The sequence below is a fragment of the Alosa sapidissima genome, chromosome 20 (assembly GCF_018492685.1).
Source record: "Alosa sapidissima isolate fAloSap1 chromosome 20, fAloSap1.pri, whole genome shotgun sequence".
NCBI lineage: Eukaryota > Metazoa > Chordata > Actinopteri > Clupeiformes > Clupeidae > Alosa > Alosa sapidissima.
Window position 1 is genome coordinate 5,096,906 of NC_055976.1, and position 15,251 is coordinate 5,112,156.

General features: G+C 48.1%; 2 protein-coding genes across 2 annotated transcripts in view; one reads left to right on the forward strand and one right to left on the reverse strand.

Annotated features, from left to right (window-relative positions):
• The first annotated feature begins 3,208 nt into the window (after window positions 1-3,208).
• Window positions 3,209-9,675, forward strand: npas4a (neuronal PAS domain protein 4a). The gene is made up of 8 exons (XM_042075502.1): window positions 3,209-3,750; window positions 4,171-4,328; window positions 4,437-4,539; window positions 4,636-4,939; window positions 5,070-5,179; window positions 5,609-5,744; window positions 5,892-7,720; window positions 7,833-9,675. Exons 1-8 carry the CDS (start codon window positions 3,576-3,578, stop codon window positions 7,859-7,861), a joined length of 2,844 nt encoding a protein of 947 aa, XP_041931436.1. The 5' UTR covers window positions 3,209-3,575; the 3' UTR covers window positions 7,862-9,675.
• A 5,125-nt stretch (window positions 9,676-14,800) lies between these two features.
• mrpl11 (mitochondrial ribosomal protein L11) overlaps window positions 14,801-15,251 on the reverse strand; it is a 29,660-nt gene continuing 29,209 nt past the window's right edge. The window contains exon 6 of the mRNA XM_042075034.1: window positions 14,801-15,052. Coding sequence (XP_041930968.1) covers window positions 14,944-15,052 — 109 coding nt within the window. The 3' untranslated portion in view covers window positions 14,801-14,943. The remainder of the gene's footprint in view (window positions 15,053-15,251) is intronic.

Consider the following 15,251-nt stretch of genomic DNA (forward strand, 5'->3'; position numbering starts at 1 on the left):
TTTGTCTCTGAACAAGCAAAGTAGAATAACATTACATGGAGTGACCAAGTTATACCATGACTCAGCCAGCCAAGAATATGATAGAAAAGAGCTTTGGGCGTTGCCCTGTGTTTGTCTTCCAGTGCCAGACTCAAACTTCGTCACTTGCAAGGTTCAAAATGAGATATGCTGTTGGTCTTCTTTACATTTATGCGTCAAACTACCATAATAAAGTCATGTTATGGGAATAGGAATACATTGTGAGTACCTTGCACTTAGTTAATCATAATATAAGCATGAAAATATGCACATACACACTGAATATATCAAGAGCACTACTTTGTCACTGCTTCCTTGTGGTTATGAGGAGACATTAGGTATCACTCAGTGGATATTTATACTTTACTCTCTTTACACACACGGCTCACTTATCCTGTGTGAAGCAGGAGAGGAGCTGCCATTACTGGGGTCCAATCTTGTGGCATTAAGCCCTGCGGCTCCCTGATGGGTCACCCTGAGAGAGCCCATCCGTCCACTTCCACGTGCGTTCTCTCGCTCACATCCGCCACTCTCCCTTCCGATGCTGCCCTCCATTTCCTGCCCACCTACCCGGCCGTGCCAGCCAGCCTGCCACCACTCACAATGCCCTATCATTACCAGAACAACAGGGGGGCCACCCAGACCCCTGTGTGAACACGCCACGTGGGGCCTGGGAAACTCTCTGGAGCTGATACTGCTGGGAAGGAAGGAAGGAAACATCTCTGTTCCAATTTGTTTTCTGTCTTTTGAAAAAAAAAGGAACTCTTGAGATGTGAGGTTTTGAGTATTATGATTGGGGGCCTATAGTATGCACCCCCAGGGTTAGATCACGCTTCTGGGCCACTTTTGAAGAGGAGCCTCAACAGTAAAGTTTTATATAGGTCAGTACATGCAACTGGATTGGGCTCACCTTGAGTGAGAATATGACAAAAAGATTCCTTGTTCTTGGTTCCATGTCGCAGAAGCAGGTGGTACAACACTTCACAGTGTGAAATATTGGAACTTAATCATGTCCATCTTTTGTTCATTTTGTGTCTTAATCTAAAACCTTACTTCATTCAAGACTTTGGGTCTGATGGGGCCCATTTAGGGTTTGGAGGCAGTAAGCAGGATACGTATTTGTCAGTTCACAGAACCCAGTCAAAACATGGCCACTAGTTATATGGTTTTGTGGTACAATCATTCATATTACATTCAATTACATGGCATTCCATGACTCGTGAGGTCGGTTGTAGATTATACCGCACATATCCAGCTAAAAATAGCACGGTAATATGTTGAAATTAAACGACATGAAAAATCGATTCCTATTTTTACACCCAAAACAAATGCATTTTACTAAATATAGAGGAAATTGATTGTGGCATCCATTTATGGGAGCATTTGTAAGTCATCGGAGGGGAAGCGAGCTATTTTTAGCACAGCGCGACGCTCGCCTCGCAACAGGTCTGCGTGTCTGTATATGTATGTTTGTGAGCATAAGGTCAATATGGGAAAACAATCGAGTTATTTTTGTCCAATTGTTTTCGCCAACAAAAATATTTATTTTCGTAACAGTAGACTATAGGCGAAAATGAAAACGTGGAAAAGACATTTGAATGCCTCTCATAGATTATATTATCGTACTAAATACAAATTTATTTGTCTTGTGTGAGATGGGGACTGTGTCTCAATAGATCACATTTTCTGGAAGGTTTCCATAAAACCCTGCTTCCAGGATTTCACCATTGAGCTCTTTTTGTGGCGTTGCTTTTCGGAGTTTATTGGAGTTTGCTGTTGACTCGAACACGACGACTGCGATACACCACCACCACGTTGCGAAGGGAGATAAGGCCGGCATTATTATATGTGCGTGCTGCTTCGGCCATGGGCATGAATCATCACGACCCTTTGTATAATTATTTGATAGTCACCTATTGGATTCAAAAGAATAATTGTAAGTCGGGCCTTATCTCGCGGTGCCCATAGCCTTTACCGACGGACGAAGCTTATTCATAACCATGGACAGCAACCCCCATACTTCGCTCTGAATGTGTGGCTTGCAACCATTTATTTGCGTCCCATCAACTTCATCGGTCTTTACAATGGGTTTTTCAGCCCCCCTCCCCCCTTAAGGTGTTAACCTTGATCTCGCTTTTAATAGCAAGACTCACTTTCAATCAGTTACAGTAACTGGCCAGCAACAGCAACACCGGCCCTTCAATGCGTTGTTGCATTCAAATCTCTCATGCGTTTGCCTTATAAGGACATACTGGTTTATGTAACGCATAAGAGTACTTTTAATGTGTCTCTCGTACGCTGTGCTGCATCTTCCTTTAATTCGCTCTCCCGTTTACTCCACCACAGCGAGGACAGTTTAATTAGGGTTGACTGGAGTAGGCTACCCATTCATAAAAAAAACGGTCTGCTTCTAGAATGATGCAGTGTGACACTGCCCTACTCTGTCGCCTTTGCCCAAAGCATTTGGCTGTGCTTCCCTACGATCACCTTCCCCAGACCAGGCAATGCAAAACGATTCTGCCTCCGTCTGTATCCAATCGAAATGTAAAGAGGATAGGCCACTTCATCTATGTAGCCTAATCGATGTCATTCCTATACCTATTCTTCATCGGTCATTGTTAGGATGCTAAAAAGGCAATAGCCCCAATCACTGATGGAAGGGTGTTTAGCTGTGCTATGATTGCAGATAAGCTGCTCCTGTTCAAGAGGATACTACTCAGACTGACATGCACTCTAAAACACAGTAAGATATCGCTACCCTACCTCTTTCGTATGCACCTCACCTCCGTCACACTCCCCCCAAACCCCCGTACCCCCTCCCTACAACGGAGTCCGGTGACTCCGTCTACGTTATAAGTTTGGCTCCGCCCATTCCTCGGTTTTGTCCAAATCGGGCTTTTTGCGTCGCCGGAGCTCCCGATACCAAGCAAACGTCATCACCAGAGAGAGGGAAGACTGACGTCGGAACAGTGTCACCCAGAGTAAGAGGCTTGGGAGGGGGGAGCGGAGAGTGGTTCAGCATAGCTAACACTGATATGAGACGTATCTATCCCCCGCGGCCCCCCTTCTTCTTTCACCCCCCCCTCCCTTTTACGTCGGTGTTGGCGCGTTGGGAGCCCCCCTACACCGGTGGAGTCCCAGGCTATATAAGTTACCGGCGAGCAGAGTAACTCCACCAGATTTACGGGTTCCCGACATCTGGCGAGAGACGGCTTTTAAAGCTGCCGATAAATTCACACACCGAACCGGGGGAGACATCCATCAAGCCTCCGGTCCGCAACCGAACCAGGCGCTGTGGCGAAGCCAAAGAAGAGCACCGAGAATCGGAGTAAACATGAGACAGGAGTAAAGACCTGCTCAGAACATGCGCTGAGATGACAGTCCAATAATTTACTCCAGACAGGGTTCTAACTACCACCCTGTACCACCCTGTACTCTGACTCCACGTCAAAGGAAAGAGGGGACCCAGACATTCCTCAGATCAACCCACTGCAGTCTTCTCAACTCAGAGTTTCATCCAAACTCCGGGAATTTCCTCTCAACGGCCACAAACTACCATGTATCGGTCCACCAAAGGAGCGTCGAAAGCTCGAAGGGACCAGATCAATGGAGAGATTCGGAACCTCAAGGACTTGCTCCCCATCACCGATGTGGACAAGGCTCGACTCTCCTACCTACACATAATGTCTCTGGCCTGCATGTACACGAGAAAGTCGGTGTTTTTCAACAAAGGTGAGTAAAATTGCGCACTACATAGTTTCTATGTTCAATACACAGCAATGTCGTTTGAAACACTGCACCTGTTGATTTATGTAACACCAGGAATGCAACAGTATGTTCAAGACGGCCATTTTAATTGATAAATTATTAGAGCGTGCTGAAGCAACAAGTGGAGGCTGTAACTTATAGTTCAAAAACAAATTACCAGCATTTATTTTACTACACGAAATGTGTATGAGACTGAGATGTATGTTACTATAGTAAATAACTCTATCAATGTACCCTAGTACACTAGTTGGTCGCATACCGTTGTCGCTGTCCGTGGTGCTGAAATGAGTATTGCTTCACGGATAGCTGAGACCGCATTATGCGAAGCTATGTGTCAGAGTAATCGGTGTGCCATTTATTGAGGATCAAACGTTATTCCCTCAGATGCTCCTACCACTGACAGCCCCGAGGAGAGCTTTTTCTCCTTTCATGAACTGTCGGAGTTGTTGCATGAAATGCCAGGATTCCTGCTTCTGGTGACGGGGGAGGGAAAACTGCTGTTCTTGTCAGACAGCGTATCTGAACATCTTGGCCACTCAATGGTAAGTCCATGGAGGAGATTGATCACCTTCCACTCACAGTATATATTAACAAATATATGCATTTTGATGGAGTACATCGATTTAATCTTTTTTCTGGCATCTTTACAGGTAGATCTGGTTGCCCAGGGAGACAGTGTGTATGACATCATCGACCCCACGGATCATTTCATCATGAGGAATAATCTGGTGCCTCCAACAACCCCAGAGACAGGTACGTTTTCAAGGTTAAAGGTTCTCAAACTACTTCAAGCGTCGAACGTCTGTAATGACCGTAACTCATCACAGTCCCATCTTGTTCCTTTTCAAGATCGCTTGTTTCGCTGCCGCTTCAACACCTCCAAGTCGGTGCGTCGTCAGAGTGCTGGAAACAAGCTGGTGCTGATCCGCGCTCGCTGCTTGACCCCTCCCGTGGCCCCCACCTCCTACTGGACCTCCAACCCTGTGTGGGTGTGCTTCTGCTCCCCGCTGGAGCCCCACCCTCCCCGGCCGGGCCCGGCTCCCGCCCCTGAACCCGAGTCCTCCCGGCGTCCGGACACGGAGGACAACCTCTTCTTGGCCTGCTTCTACTCCCAGCACAGCCGCGACATGAGGCTGCAGGAGGCGCAAGACAGGTGAGCACTTCAGCGCCGCCCCTCTGGTGTGGACACGTCCCACCTGTCCAAACTGTAGACCACCACACACATGGAACAGTGTCCAGTGACTCCGATTTCTGACACCAGACTGTCTGTTTTCCCCCCACAGTGTGAGTGACTACCTGGGCCTGGATGTGGAGACGCTGCGCTCCCGCTCGTGGTACAGCCTGCTGCATCCCCAGGACCTCACACACGCTTCCGCCCAGCACTGCAGCCTGTGTGAGTCTCTTTTGCAAGCTCTTACCAGTTAGCAAACACACACACACACACACACACACACACACACACACACACACACACACACAGACACACACAAATACACACACACACACACACACACACACACACAAACACACACACATACACACACACACACATTGACACTTCACAAGCTCTTACTTGATAGCACACACACACGCTGGCACTTCACGAGCACCTGCCCACAACTTCTCAGCAGCCCACTGCCAGGCTCTCCAGCACACCCCAGCAGCTCACGATCCACAACACGCCTACAAGACACAAACAACACCACAACACACCTCAGCAACACGCGTCACCACACAACACACCACGTCACCACGGCTCTGATGCTGTAGGAGATGGGTTGCCTCCTCCTCACTCATGAGCTCTTCTTTCTTGCCCACACAGTGAGAGAAGGAGGAGAGGGCCGAGTTGAGATGGTGGTGCGGGTGGAGAGCGCCGATCACTCCTGGGTCTGGCTGTACATGGTCTTGCAGCTGGAGGCTGGAGAACACCCCATCCGCAGCAATAACTTTGTCATCAGGTAAGATCACCATAAAGCTTTTAGCTACAGGGTGTTACTGTTTGTTTCACAAAATGGCATGCTTTGAAATAATGCAGCATGCTGTAATGTTATGTAATGAGGATTGGAAGGGGAACTGACTTTCTTCTCTCCTCTTCCTCCTGGCAGTGAGTCTGAGGCCTGGTCAGTGAGACAGCAGCTGAGCACCGAGCAGAGTCAGCTCACCCTGGTGCTCGGCTCGTCCAGCACCTCCCAGCCGGAGGGCACCAGTCTCCAGTCCCCCGGGACCCTCTCCAGCCCAGACCAGGTGTTCACGCCGGGCAGCAGTGGCCTCTCCGGGCAGTCCTTTGACTTCAGCACGGCCATGTGCAGCAGCAGCGAGGAGCAAGCCAGCAGCTCCAAGACGACGGCCGAGGTGGGTGGCGAGGGCCCCCGCTCCAGCCTGTCGTCCCTGGAGGAGGAGAGCTTCTTCCAGCAGCTTCCTCCCAGCGGTGCCGAGCCCCTGGTCAGCCCGTCCGCCGCCTCCTCGCCCATCCCGGTCACCGTGGCCACCGTGCCCGAGCTCGACTTCCTCACCCAAAACATTCTGCTGCCGCCGTCCTTCCAGCTGGAGCCGCCGGTGCCCGCGCTGCCCCTGCCACTCCCGCCCGTGCCCACCACGCAGGCCCAGCAGACCAAAGACCTCGTCTGCACGCCGCCCTACACCCCGCAGGTGAGCAGCGGGAGCAACTTCCCCTTCGGTGACCCGCTCTTCAGCTTCGACCCGTCCGGCACCACCACGCCTCCCCCGGGCTCCCTCACCACCACCGTCACCACCACCACCACGATCTCCCAGTCCTCGCCCGGCAAACCCGCGGGCAGCACCCCTCCGCCCACGACCACCCTGTCCACTCTCCTGCCTCTCTCCTTGACCACGCCAACCACCGAGCTGCTCTTCCCTGTAGATCCCTGCAGTGGCACCCTCTATGAGAAGCTGCCTCCCACTCCCGACAGCCCAGGGGACGGTGACTGCACCGTCATGACCCTTCCCGAGGTCCGCGGGCCCCTGTATGTTGACGTGCCAATGGGACCCCTCCACTGCCCCCCCGAGGGTCTCCTGACCCCTGAGGCCTCACCTGGCAAGCAGCCCTACCTGTCGTTCTTCTCCCTGGAGCCCGAGCGCGAGCGGGAGAAGATGGAGATCTCCCTGTTGGCTGAGCACATCGGCACCCTGGCCGAGGGTCTCTATCCTGACCCGCTCTACTCCAAGCTCATGACCTCCTCCACCTCTGAGCCCCCGTCCCACCCCACGCTGGACCCTGTGGGCCTGGACTCGCTCTTCTCCCTGCTGGGGGACTTCTATCCCATCAAGTCCTGGAGGGGCTTGGATCTCCCCATCTTCTCCGACGAAGACTCTCTGTTTGAAGAGAGAATTCTCGAGAGCCTCCTCCAAGACCTCGCCACGTCTCCATGCCCTTCTCCGACGCCTTCCCTCTCTTCGCCCACCCCGTTCTCTCCATCTTTCTCCTCCTCCACCTCCACCACCCCCTCCACCACCCCTTCCACGTCTCCCTCCACCCCAACATCTCCCATGTGCTGGCATCCACTCCTGCACTTTGACGGGGCCTCTGCCGCAGGCGCCAGTCACTTCTGTAGCGTCCAATCGGCGCGCCGTAACCAGGCAGCCGGCTGCGGGGCGGTGACGGAGCGCGCTCCAACTCCGGGGGATCAGGCCAACTGCGAAGAGGAGGCTGAGGTCGCCATGGAGATAGAGGAGTCACCTCTGTTGTCCAGCGGCGTCCCCATGTCGCCTCAGCTGGTGGCCTCGTCCGTGTCAGCCTCCCCCCCGCCCGTCAGCCCCGTCCAGCCTGGCCTGCCCTGCGCCCAGTCCCTCCTGGAGGAGCTGGCCGCCCTGGAACCCATGTTTGGGGCAGGTGCCTCGATGACCCCTGGCCTGGGGCAACAACCTGAGTTGTATCAACTCCAATGTCACCCTATGCCTCAATGCTTCCACAAAGGTGAGCGCGCCACACACACACACCTCCAGTGTTTTACGACAGATGTTTCATTGCTTTCGCTGAGAGTGTAATACTAATCCTCCCTTTCTTTTTCCTCTTTTTTGTCTTTCAGATGGGAGCGGTAGTGATCCTCCGTTCTAAAATAAGTCTGTGACTTACTTCATTAAGTATGGCATATTGTCATATTTCATGGAGATAATCTTCACTTTTTAGTGAAAGTATCAAAGTGTATAAATATATACATAATGTATTTAATACAAAAAGGACTTGAACCTCCTCATATCTTCTGCGAGCAATTCAACATCCTATTTTGTTCATGTGCTAATCTGTGTTATTTCTGTGTAAAAAATGGTGCGACATTCCAACAATGGTGCATTATAACTAGCTGTATGACCTAGGACCTAAAAGGAACTTGGGAATCAGTTAACCTTTCAATGCTTTTATCTGTGAGTATCATCAGTATCAGTTTAACTTATCAAAAAAGGAACAGTCAGTGAGTTCTATGACCTTGTAAGTGCAACATTGACTTACAGACGCACATTTGTATTCACTCGTAGTGAAAATACTCTGTTGTGAACTTGACATCATTCCTATTCAATAGGAGAAAAACAATAGCAAGCTCATAGCTCAATACATATCATGCAGTTCCACAACCACAAACCCCCAAATGTGAGGAATCAGTGTTTACCATTTTCTTTTCAACAAACCTTGTGGAACCAAGTTAAGTGACACACCAAAGAGGACAATCTGCAACAGAGAATAGTCTGAAGTAGAATTAATTTCTAGAATAATAACAAATCTTCCAAGCACTTCCACTAATTTTGACTCTGGTGTCAAATTGCACAATGAATATGCTTTCCGGAAACACTTGGGGATTTGAGTTTGTGGCTGCATTGATTTTTACATTTGACTTGATTTCTCTGAACTTGTGTACAACTTGTGTGATGACATAATGATGTACGAAACATTTCTCAATATGTGAAGATGTCTCTCTCTCTCTGTGTGTGAGGAAAAGAACACTTTCCTACAGTTTAAAAAAAAAAAAAGATGCAACCGCATCAAAAAATCGAACAAAAAGGGAAGAGGACTCCGGTTACCGTGACACACTCTTCCTGAGAAGGACAGAAATCTGTGCTGTGTGTGTGTTGTGCACACACACTCCCAAGATTGATGTACGGTTTTGTTCCATTCTTAGGGGGTGAGTTTCACTTCTCCTTGAATGGCAACACTCTGGCTGGGCTACATGCACTTGCACTGGGTTCCTTGCAGCATCCATTTTTGTAATGCTGTTAAACTTTTGTTAGAAGCTTTTGTTCGCCTGGTAAAGCTTCGGTCTACCATGTTCAGTCAGGCTGTCGTTATGAATATCATGGTAACATCGCAGCGATTATCGGTGTGGTGTCGATTGGTAGTGACCTGTGTGTATGGGCAATTCTTCTTTTTTGAGAGGGGTTTAAAAATACAAAAGTTTTGTTTAAAAAATGAACTGGAAATTAAGGGTTTGGGTCACTCTTTCTATTCCGTTACTACTCGACATGGGTTTGAGAAAGGCTCCAATCCCATGGTGTCGACATGCTAACGTAGAGTTGTCTACGGTCAAGTAAAGGATTGATTCCTACGTTCTAGCTATTTAAACGCTATGTTTTAAAAAAAGCATTATATTGTATGTGTGCTGTTTTAAAAAAATAGATACACATGCATGTGCCTGTGCATCTATAGATACATGCTGAATGGCTGGGGGTTGTGCACATTTGTATATTTGTACACTTGTATAAATCTCTACTATTCTGTACATATCAGAGACATTTCTATTATATGAAAAAGAAATACATACTTGGCATATGCTATTTATGACGAATGGACATTGTGGATCAGTGTTCTTTTGTTTGTTTTCCCAATAAGTGTATTTGGTTGTTAAAACAAATGCATTTATATTAAAGTGCACTTAAAGCGGCCTTCTCCTGTCTATCTCTTCATGGCTGATCAGACTCTACTGCCTACTCTGCCTCGCCATCTCTCATTCCTCCCAGTTCCCTCCCTTGCTCTCTCTCTCTCTCTCTCCCAGAGAGCCTCTTGCCTTCTCCTCTCTTCTCCTTTCCTTTCCTCCCTGCAAGCTGGGGCCGCACGGCAACAGCGCTGACGCACACACGCAGGACGCAAGTCTATGAGACACCATCTGACTCAGATTGACGCACACATTTGACACAGAGGCACTCGCAGACAGCCAGCTTCCCATTTTGACGCGCACACGCGCGCGCGCAGAATGCCACACACACAAAAACCAGCTGGCCCCGCCCCTCCTGCCTTCGATGTCAGCAGCCCACACGCGTCGTACCTGCTATTCCGACGTTGTACGCGAGCAACGATGTCAAACTCCATATATGGTCTTTCCAGCTCAGGGGCATAATTTGTGCCCCCCCCCCCCCTTCTCTTTTTTTCCCAGCTCAGTCTCAATCCCTCTCTCTCTCTCCCTTTCTCTTATAATCACACAAATACACTGTGTGCTTTGGCAATGCCTTTATGCACCTGTGCACCTAATCAAGTCCAGTATCATTCATAAAAGCCAAGGGCTCAAATGTGCCTATTATAGACATGAAGTCGCCCACCTTTCTCTCTCTCTAAAAGATGTCCTTGCATGCCCATAGGGCATAAAATTAGACTCTGGGATGTCTGAAAAGGGTCTTTTCACTGAGCAAGGCTGCCAGGACAATGGCAAGCGCTGAATTCTGCCGCTCTGCAGGCGAACATTTTGTTCCCATCACCGTCACTGTGACGCTCCTGACGGTGCACTGCGAGATGGGAGGAAGAGGAGGCACACTGCCACACAGACCCACATAGCTCACGCCTGCCACCCGGTGGCCAGCCCGAGGAACACGCTGCAGCCAGCTCAAGGGGCCTCCCCTGCTGATGGCAGTGCAGATAAAGGCTCCACGCCTCCATGTCCACGTTCAGGCAGCTTCATGACCAGGCTACTGGAGGCTCAGCAGCACGGTGTGTTTCACACGAGACACTCACCGGGTGAATAAGCCTAATTCAATTTCGTAACACCCCCCATTAACACTAGAAATTCTAAAACAATGATGTTTTTTAACACTTCAAAATAACATTTGCTAAATGAACCTTACATTTTCAGTAGCCATAGGTGTGTAGATTTGAACAAAATCTGGTATGGTTCTTAACGGGAGCATTTACTGCCTGAAATCTCCGATTTTGTTTACCACGCTCGGAGTTATAGTGCTGGCCTGATGGGTCGCCTATTTACGCCGTTTCAACGGCACATGAACGGTTAGACCGAGAATTCTCGTCATGAAATTAAAATTCCACTGGAGCTCCAAGCGGTTATGTACACGCAGCCTTACAACACTGTTTACAGCTCTTCGAGTCACGGTAAAATGTCATTTTTGGTACATAGCTAATTTAGATACACCTATGGTGTGGGTGCTTGCGTTTCTTTAGGAGTCCGCCATCTTGGTTTGTATAGAAATGGATATTAAGTGACACATACATGCAAGACGGCGGAAATACGAGACCGACGGTAATAGGGGGAGTTCCGATTAATCAGAGCGTTCATCAGGACATGTAGTGTCCCAACAGAAGAGACCCAAACACATATAATACTGTGTTTCCAGGAGCGTTGACACCAGTGAATAGGTCATCACTATATCAAATATGAGTTACCACACTAGAAACACACTTGTTATTACACTAGAAACACACCACACAAAAAACACACCACACTAACACACTAGATACCACACTTGAAACACAACACACTAACACACTAAATACTACACTAGTAACACACCACACTAACACACTAGATACCACACTAGTAACACAACACACTAACACACTAGATACCACACTAGTAACACAACACACTAACACACTAAAAACACACTAGAAACACACCACACTAACACACTAGATACCACACTAACACACCACACTAACACACTAGATACTAGTGACACACTAGATACCACACTAGATACCACACTAGTAACACAACACACTAACACACTAGTAACACACTAGAAACACACTAGATACCACGCTAACACACTAGATACCACACTAGTGACACACTAGAAACACACTAGATACCACACTAGTAACACAACACACTAACACACTAGATACCACACTAGTAACACAACACACTAACACACTAGTAACACACTAGATACCACACTAACACACTAGATACTACACTAGTAACACACTAGATACCACACTAGATACTACACTAGAAACACACCACACTAACACACTATATACCACACTAGAGGCCACACTACACAACCTCTGCAAAACTCTCCCCTCACCTCCTCTGAAAGCAATCAAGGCTTACTGATGGGCAAGTGGGAAATCAGACAAACACAAAGGCAGAGGAGGTCAGCGGACTGCTTTGCTTGGATGAGGGTGAGATGGGCTCCCTGCCTGCCTGCTTGGTGTTTTTGTTTGTGTTAGTCTAATAGCTGATGAAAGTCACAGAGGCTGGAGAACTTCCCGCTGCTTTTCATATCCCTGGTGTCAGTCATTTAGAACTCCCCGGGGGGAGACTGAGAGCCAGGGCATCTGTAAAGCGCACACGTTGCAGAGGACATCACCTAAACGTCTCATCTGTGAGACACATGCCGGTGTGGCATTAGGGGAGATTCATGTAATACTTTCCTTACACCAAAGCTAAGGGGAGTGGGCTACAACTTGAACATTTCAATGAGATAGAAAAGGAGAGGGAATGCACCTCACTCCCAAATCCTCTGAGAAGCCGACTTAAGCCCTTTGTGTACTGACTGATAAACTCCTGTTATTCCCATGTAATTAGGGCTGTGATGCTGCATACTGATTCACTGTAAGCTAGTGATGACAGCAGGAGTGCAATTGCCTTTCCTTTTATGGAAGTGGAGTACAATGGCAACCCTGAAGCTGGACTGGCTTTGTGCAGCACTCGCTCATCTCTTCACTGAGTGCTACTGCCCCCTTGTGGTGAAACAGAGGTACTGATCAGCCTCTCTGTTAATGACAAGAGCTTTTACCAGAGAAAAGAACATGTTTATCCAAAATATTAATTTATACTTAACATCTGAATATAATCCAATTTCTTTTAAAAGTAAACTCTTCCCATTTGCTACTTTCATTATAAGACTCCAGAGGAGTGAGCGCTGTCAGATTATTCTTGGCTGCATTTATCCATTCAAATACTAAATTGGTTTAAACTGTCATCCAGATACCTAACAAAAGGCTAGAGTCCAAAGAGTCTAAAAGAGTCCTAAAATGAAAAACATTTTATCTTCATTTTCGGATCAAACCATAGTGAGACCATTACAGTTGATTCAGAATGCTAAAGCAGGACTGGTCTTTAATCAGCCAGCGGACACATGTAACTCCTCTCTTAGTTACTATCCATTGGCTCCCTATAGCAGCCAGAATTTAATTCAAATCCCTCAGTCTGGCCTATAGGACACTTACTGGATCTGCTCCTTGCATTTGCATTTCATGAGCCAGCTCTACATCTCCAATCACCCACTGCGGTCCTCTGATGAGCGTCTGTGTCGACCAGCCATTAACGCTAGGAGGTCAAATTCAAGGCTGTTTTCCTCTGAGGCTCCTTGTTGGTGGAATGAATTGCTGCATTCCAGCGATAGTTTTGGGTCTTTCAAGAGGGGTCTAATAACTTATCTATTCAGATTAATTCTTAGAGTTCTGGTTTATATATTTATGTTTTTTTTGTTTATTTTCATTATTGATATTTGTGTCATAATTGCTATTTTAGAGTCATTATTGCTATTTTGCTTAATGCAGACTTACCAACTTTTTAAATCTGTTTATTGTTCATTTTAACTATCATAACACTAAGCTATGGTTATTTGTACAGTACTCTGGTATGGGTAGGATACACATTAACTATTACACATGCACATACACATGAACTATTTCCTTTAAAGGAGTCTACTAAAAAAAAAAACCTCTCAGCATTTTTTTGGGGGTGCACTTTCCAGTGGCCTTTGGAGATAGAGAAATGGGACACCACATGGAAGTCTTTTATTTCCCTCTGCATTAAGGCCTCTGCTCTTATTACTGAATCTTGTTAGAATATTGGATAGCTTGATAGATTACAGCATGAAATTCTTTTGGAGGCATGGTTTGGTGCAGCTTTGGTGCTCTACGCACAAAGGGCCTCGTAATAGAGAAAATAAAAAAAGACTGAAGGAAATTGTCAAAATGAGATACGGAGAATGGAAGAAAGGAACTGCTGCTGGGATTGCGGCATCATGTCACCATAGGACCTGTATTAATGGAATAGTTTTCTTATTCAAAGGTAACCTCGCAGATTAAGTTCCACAATTTGTTTTGGCAACTGAGATAAAACAAATTATTCCCACAAGTGTGTGTTTGCCTGGGGAACTGTTGAATTTTAAGCAGAGTGATCTACGGACTAAAAATACAACACATAAATCAACACATTAATTAATAACAGCCATGGGTTTCAGCTTATTAACGTGGCATAGCTGAACTGGGAGACAGACATGAAAGAGGAGTGCTTCATGTGGAGGTGGGCAGGGAGGGAGAGAGGGAGAGAGGGACAGATGAAGGGATGGAGGGATGGACAGCACAAACAAAGGATAGACAGAGGGATAGATGGAGATGATCAAGATAAGCGATGTTCTCCCACGGAGGATTGCAGTGGGGTCCTAGAGATAAGGACGAAGAGCTATACAAATGGCCGCTGCATGCCCTCACAGCCTCTTAATGAGCTCATCCCTCACCAGAGAGCCGCGAGGCGGGGGGGGGGGGGGGGGGGGTTCACGACACCCTCAGCCATCAGCCATTTGGACATGCCGCCGTCCCAGGCAATAGCCCCGCCGCAGCCGCTAGGCAAAACAAACACGCGTCGCTCCCTCAACCCCGTGGCCTGGGGCGAGTCGAGTTTATTGCCAAACGCTGAAGCTGACCAGCCGGCGTTGTTATGACCAATCACCCGCCTAATTGCATCACTGACAGCCACATAATCACGGCGCAATTTCTCATGTGGACGCCGGCTGCAGACATGACACAAACACCAAAAGCCAAACGTCCTGGGCAAGAGTGTCCCATTTATTTTGTTTATTATGAAAGAGAGCTTGTGCAGTGGAGTGGGTATGTATGTACACTGGAGCCGAGAGCCGGGGGGTGTGTGTGGGGTGGTGGAGGGTCTGCGGTCGGTCGCCGGCCGGTCTTCATTTCTTCTTGCCCAGGGCGGCAGCAGCAGCGGCGGCGGCGGCGGCCTCAGCCTTCAGCGTCTCCTCACGCTTTTTCAGGAACTCCTCGTACTCCTCCGCTGATAGACTGACAAGACAGGAGTGACAGGGGAGAGGTGATGAAAACGAACAGACAAAGGGGGGGAACAGAGGAGAGAGAGAGGAGAGAGAGATGAGGAGGAGGAGGAGGAGGAGGGGAAGATGTGGAGGCAGAGATCAGTGACAGAAATTCAGATGGGAGGGAGAAAAGGGGAATGTAGAGGAGAGGAGAGATTGCTTTAGATTTG

Excerpts from the sequence above, each read along its gene's own strand:
- npas4a (XM_042075502.1), top strand. The coding sequence starts at position 3,576 with ATGTATCGGTCCACCAAAGGAGCGTCGAAAGCTCGAAGGGACCAGATC. Across the intron at positions 3,751-4,170 it reads GTCGGTGTTTTTCAACAAAG|ATGCTCCTACCACTGACAGC; the intron begins GTGAGTAAAATT and ends TTATTCCCTCAG. Across the intron at positions 5,745-5,891 it reads AGCAATAACTTTGTCATCAG|TGAGTCTGAGGCCTGGTCAG; the intron begins GTAAGATCACCA and ends TCCTCCTGGCAG.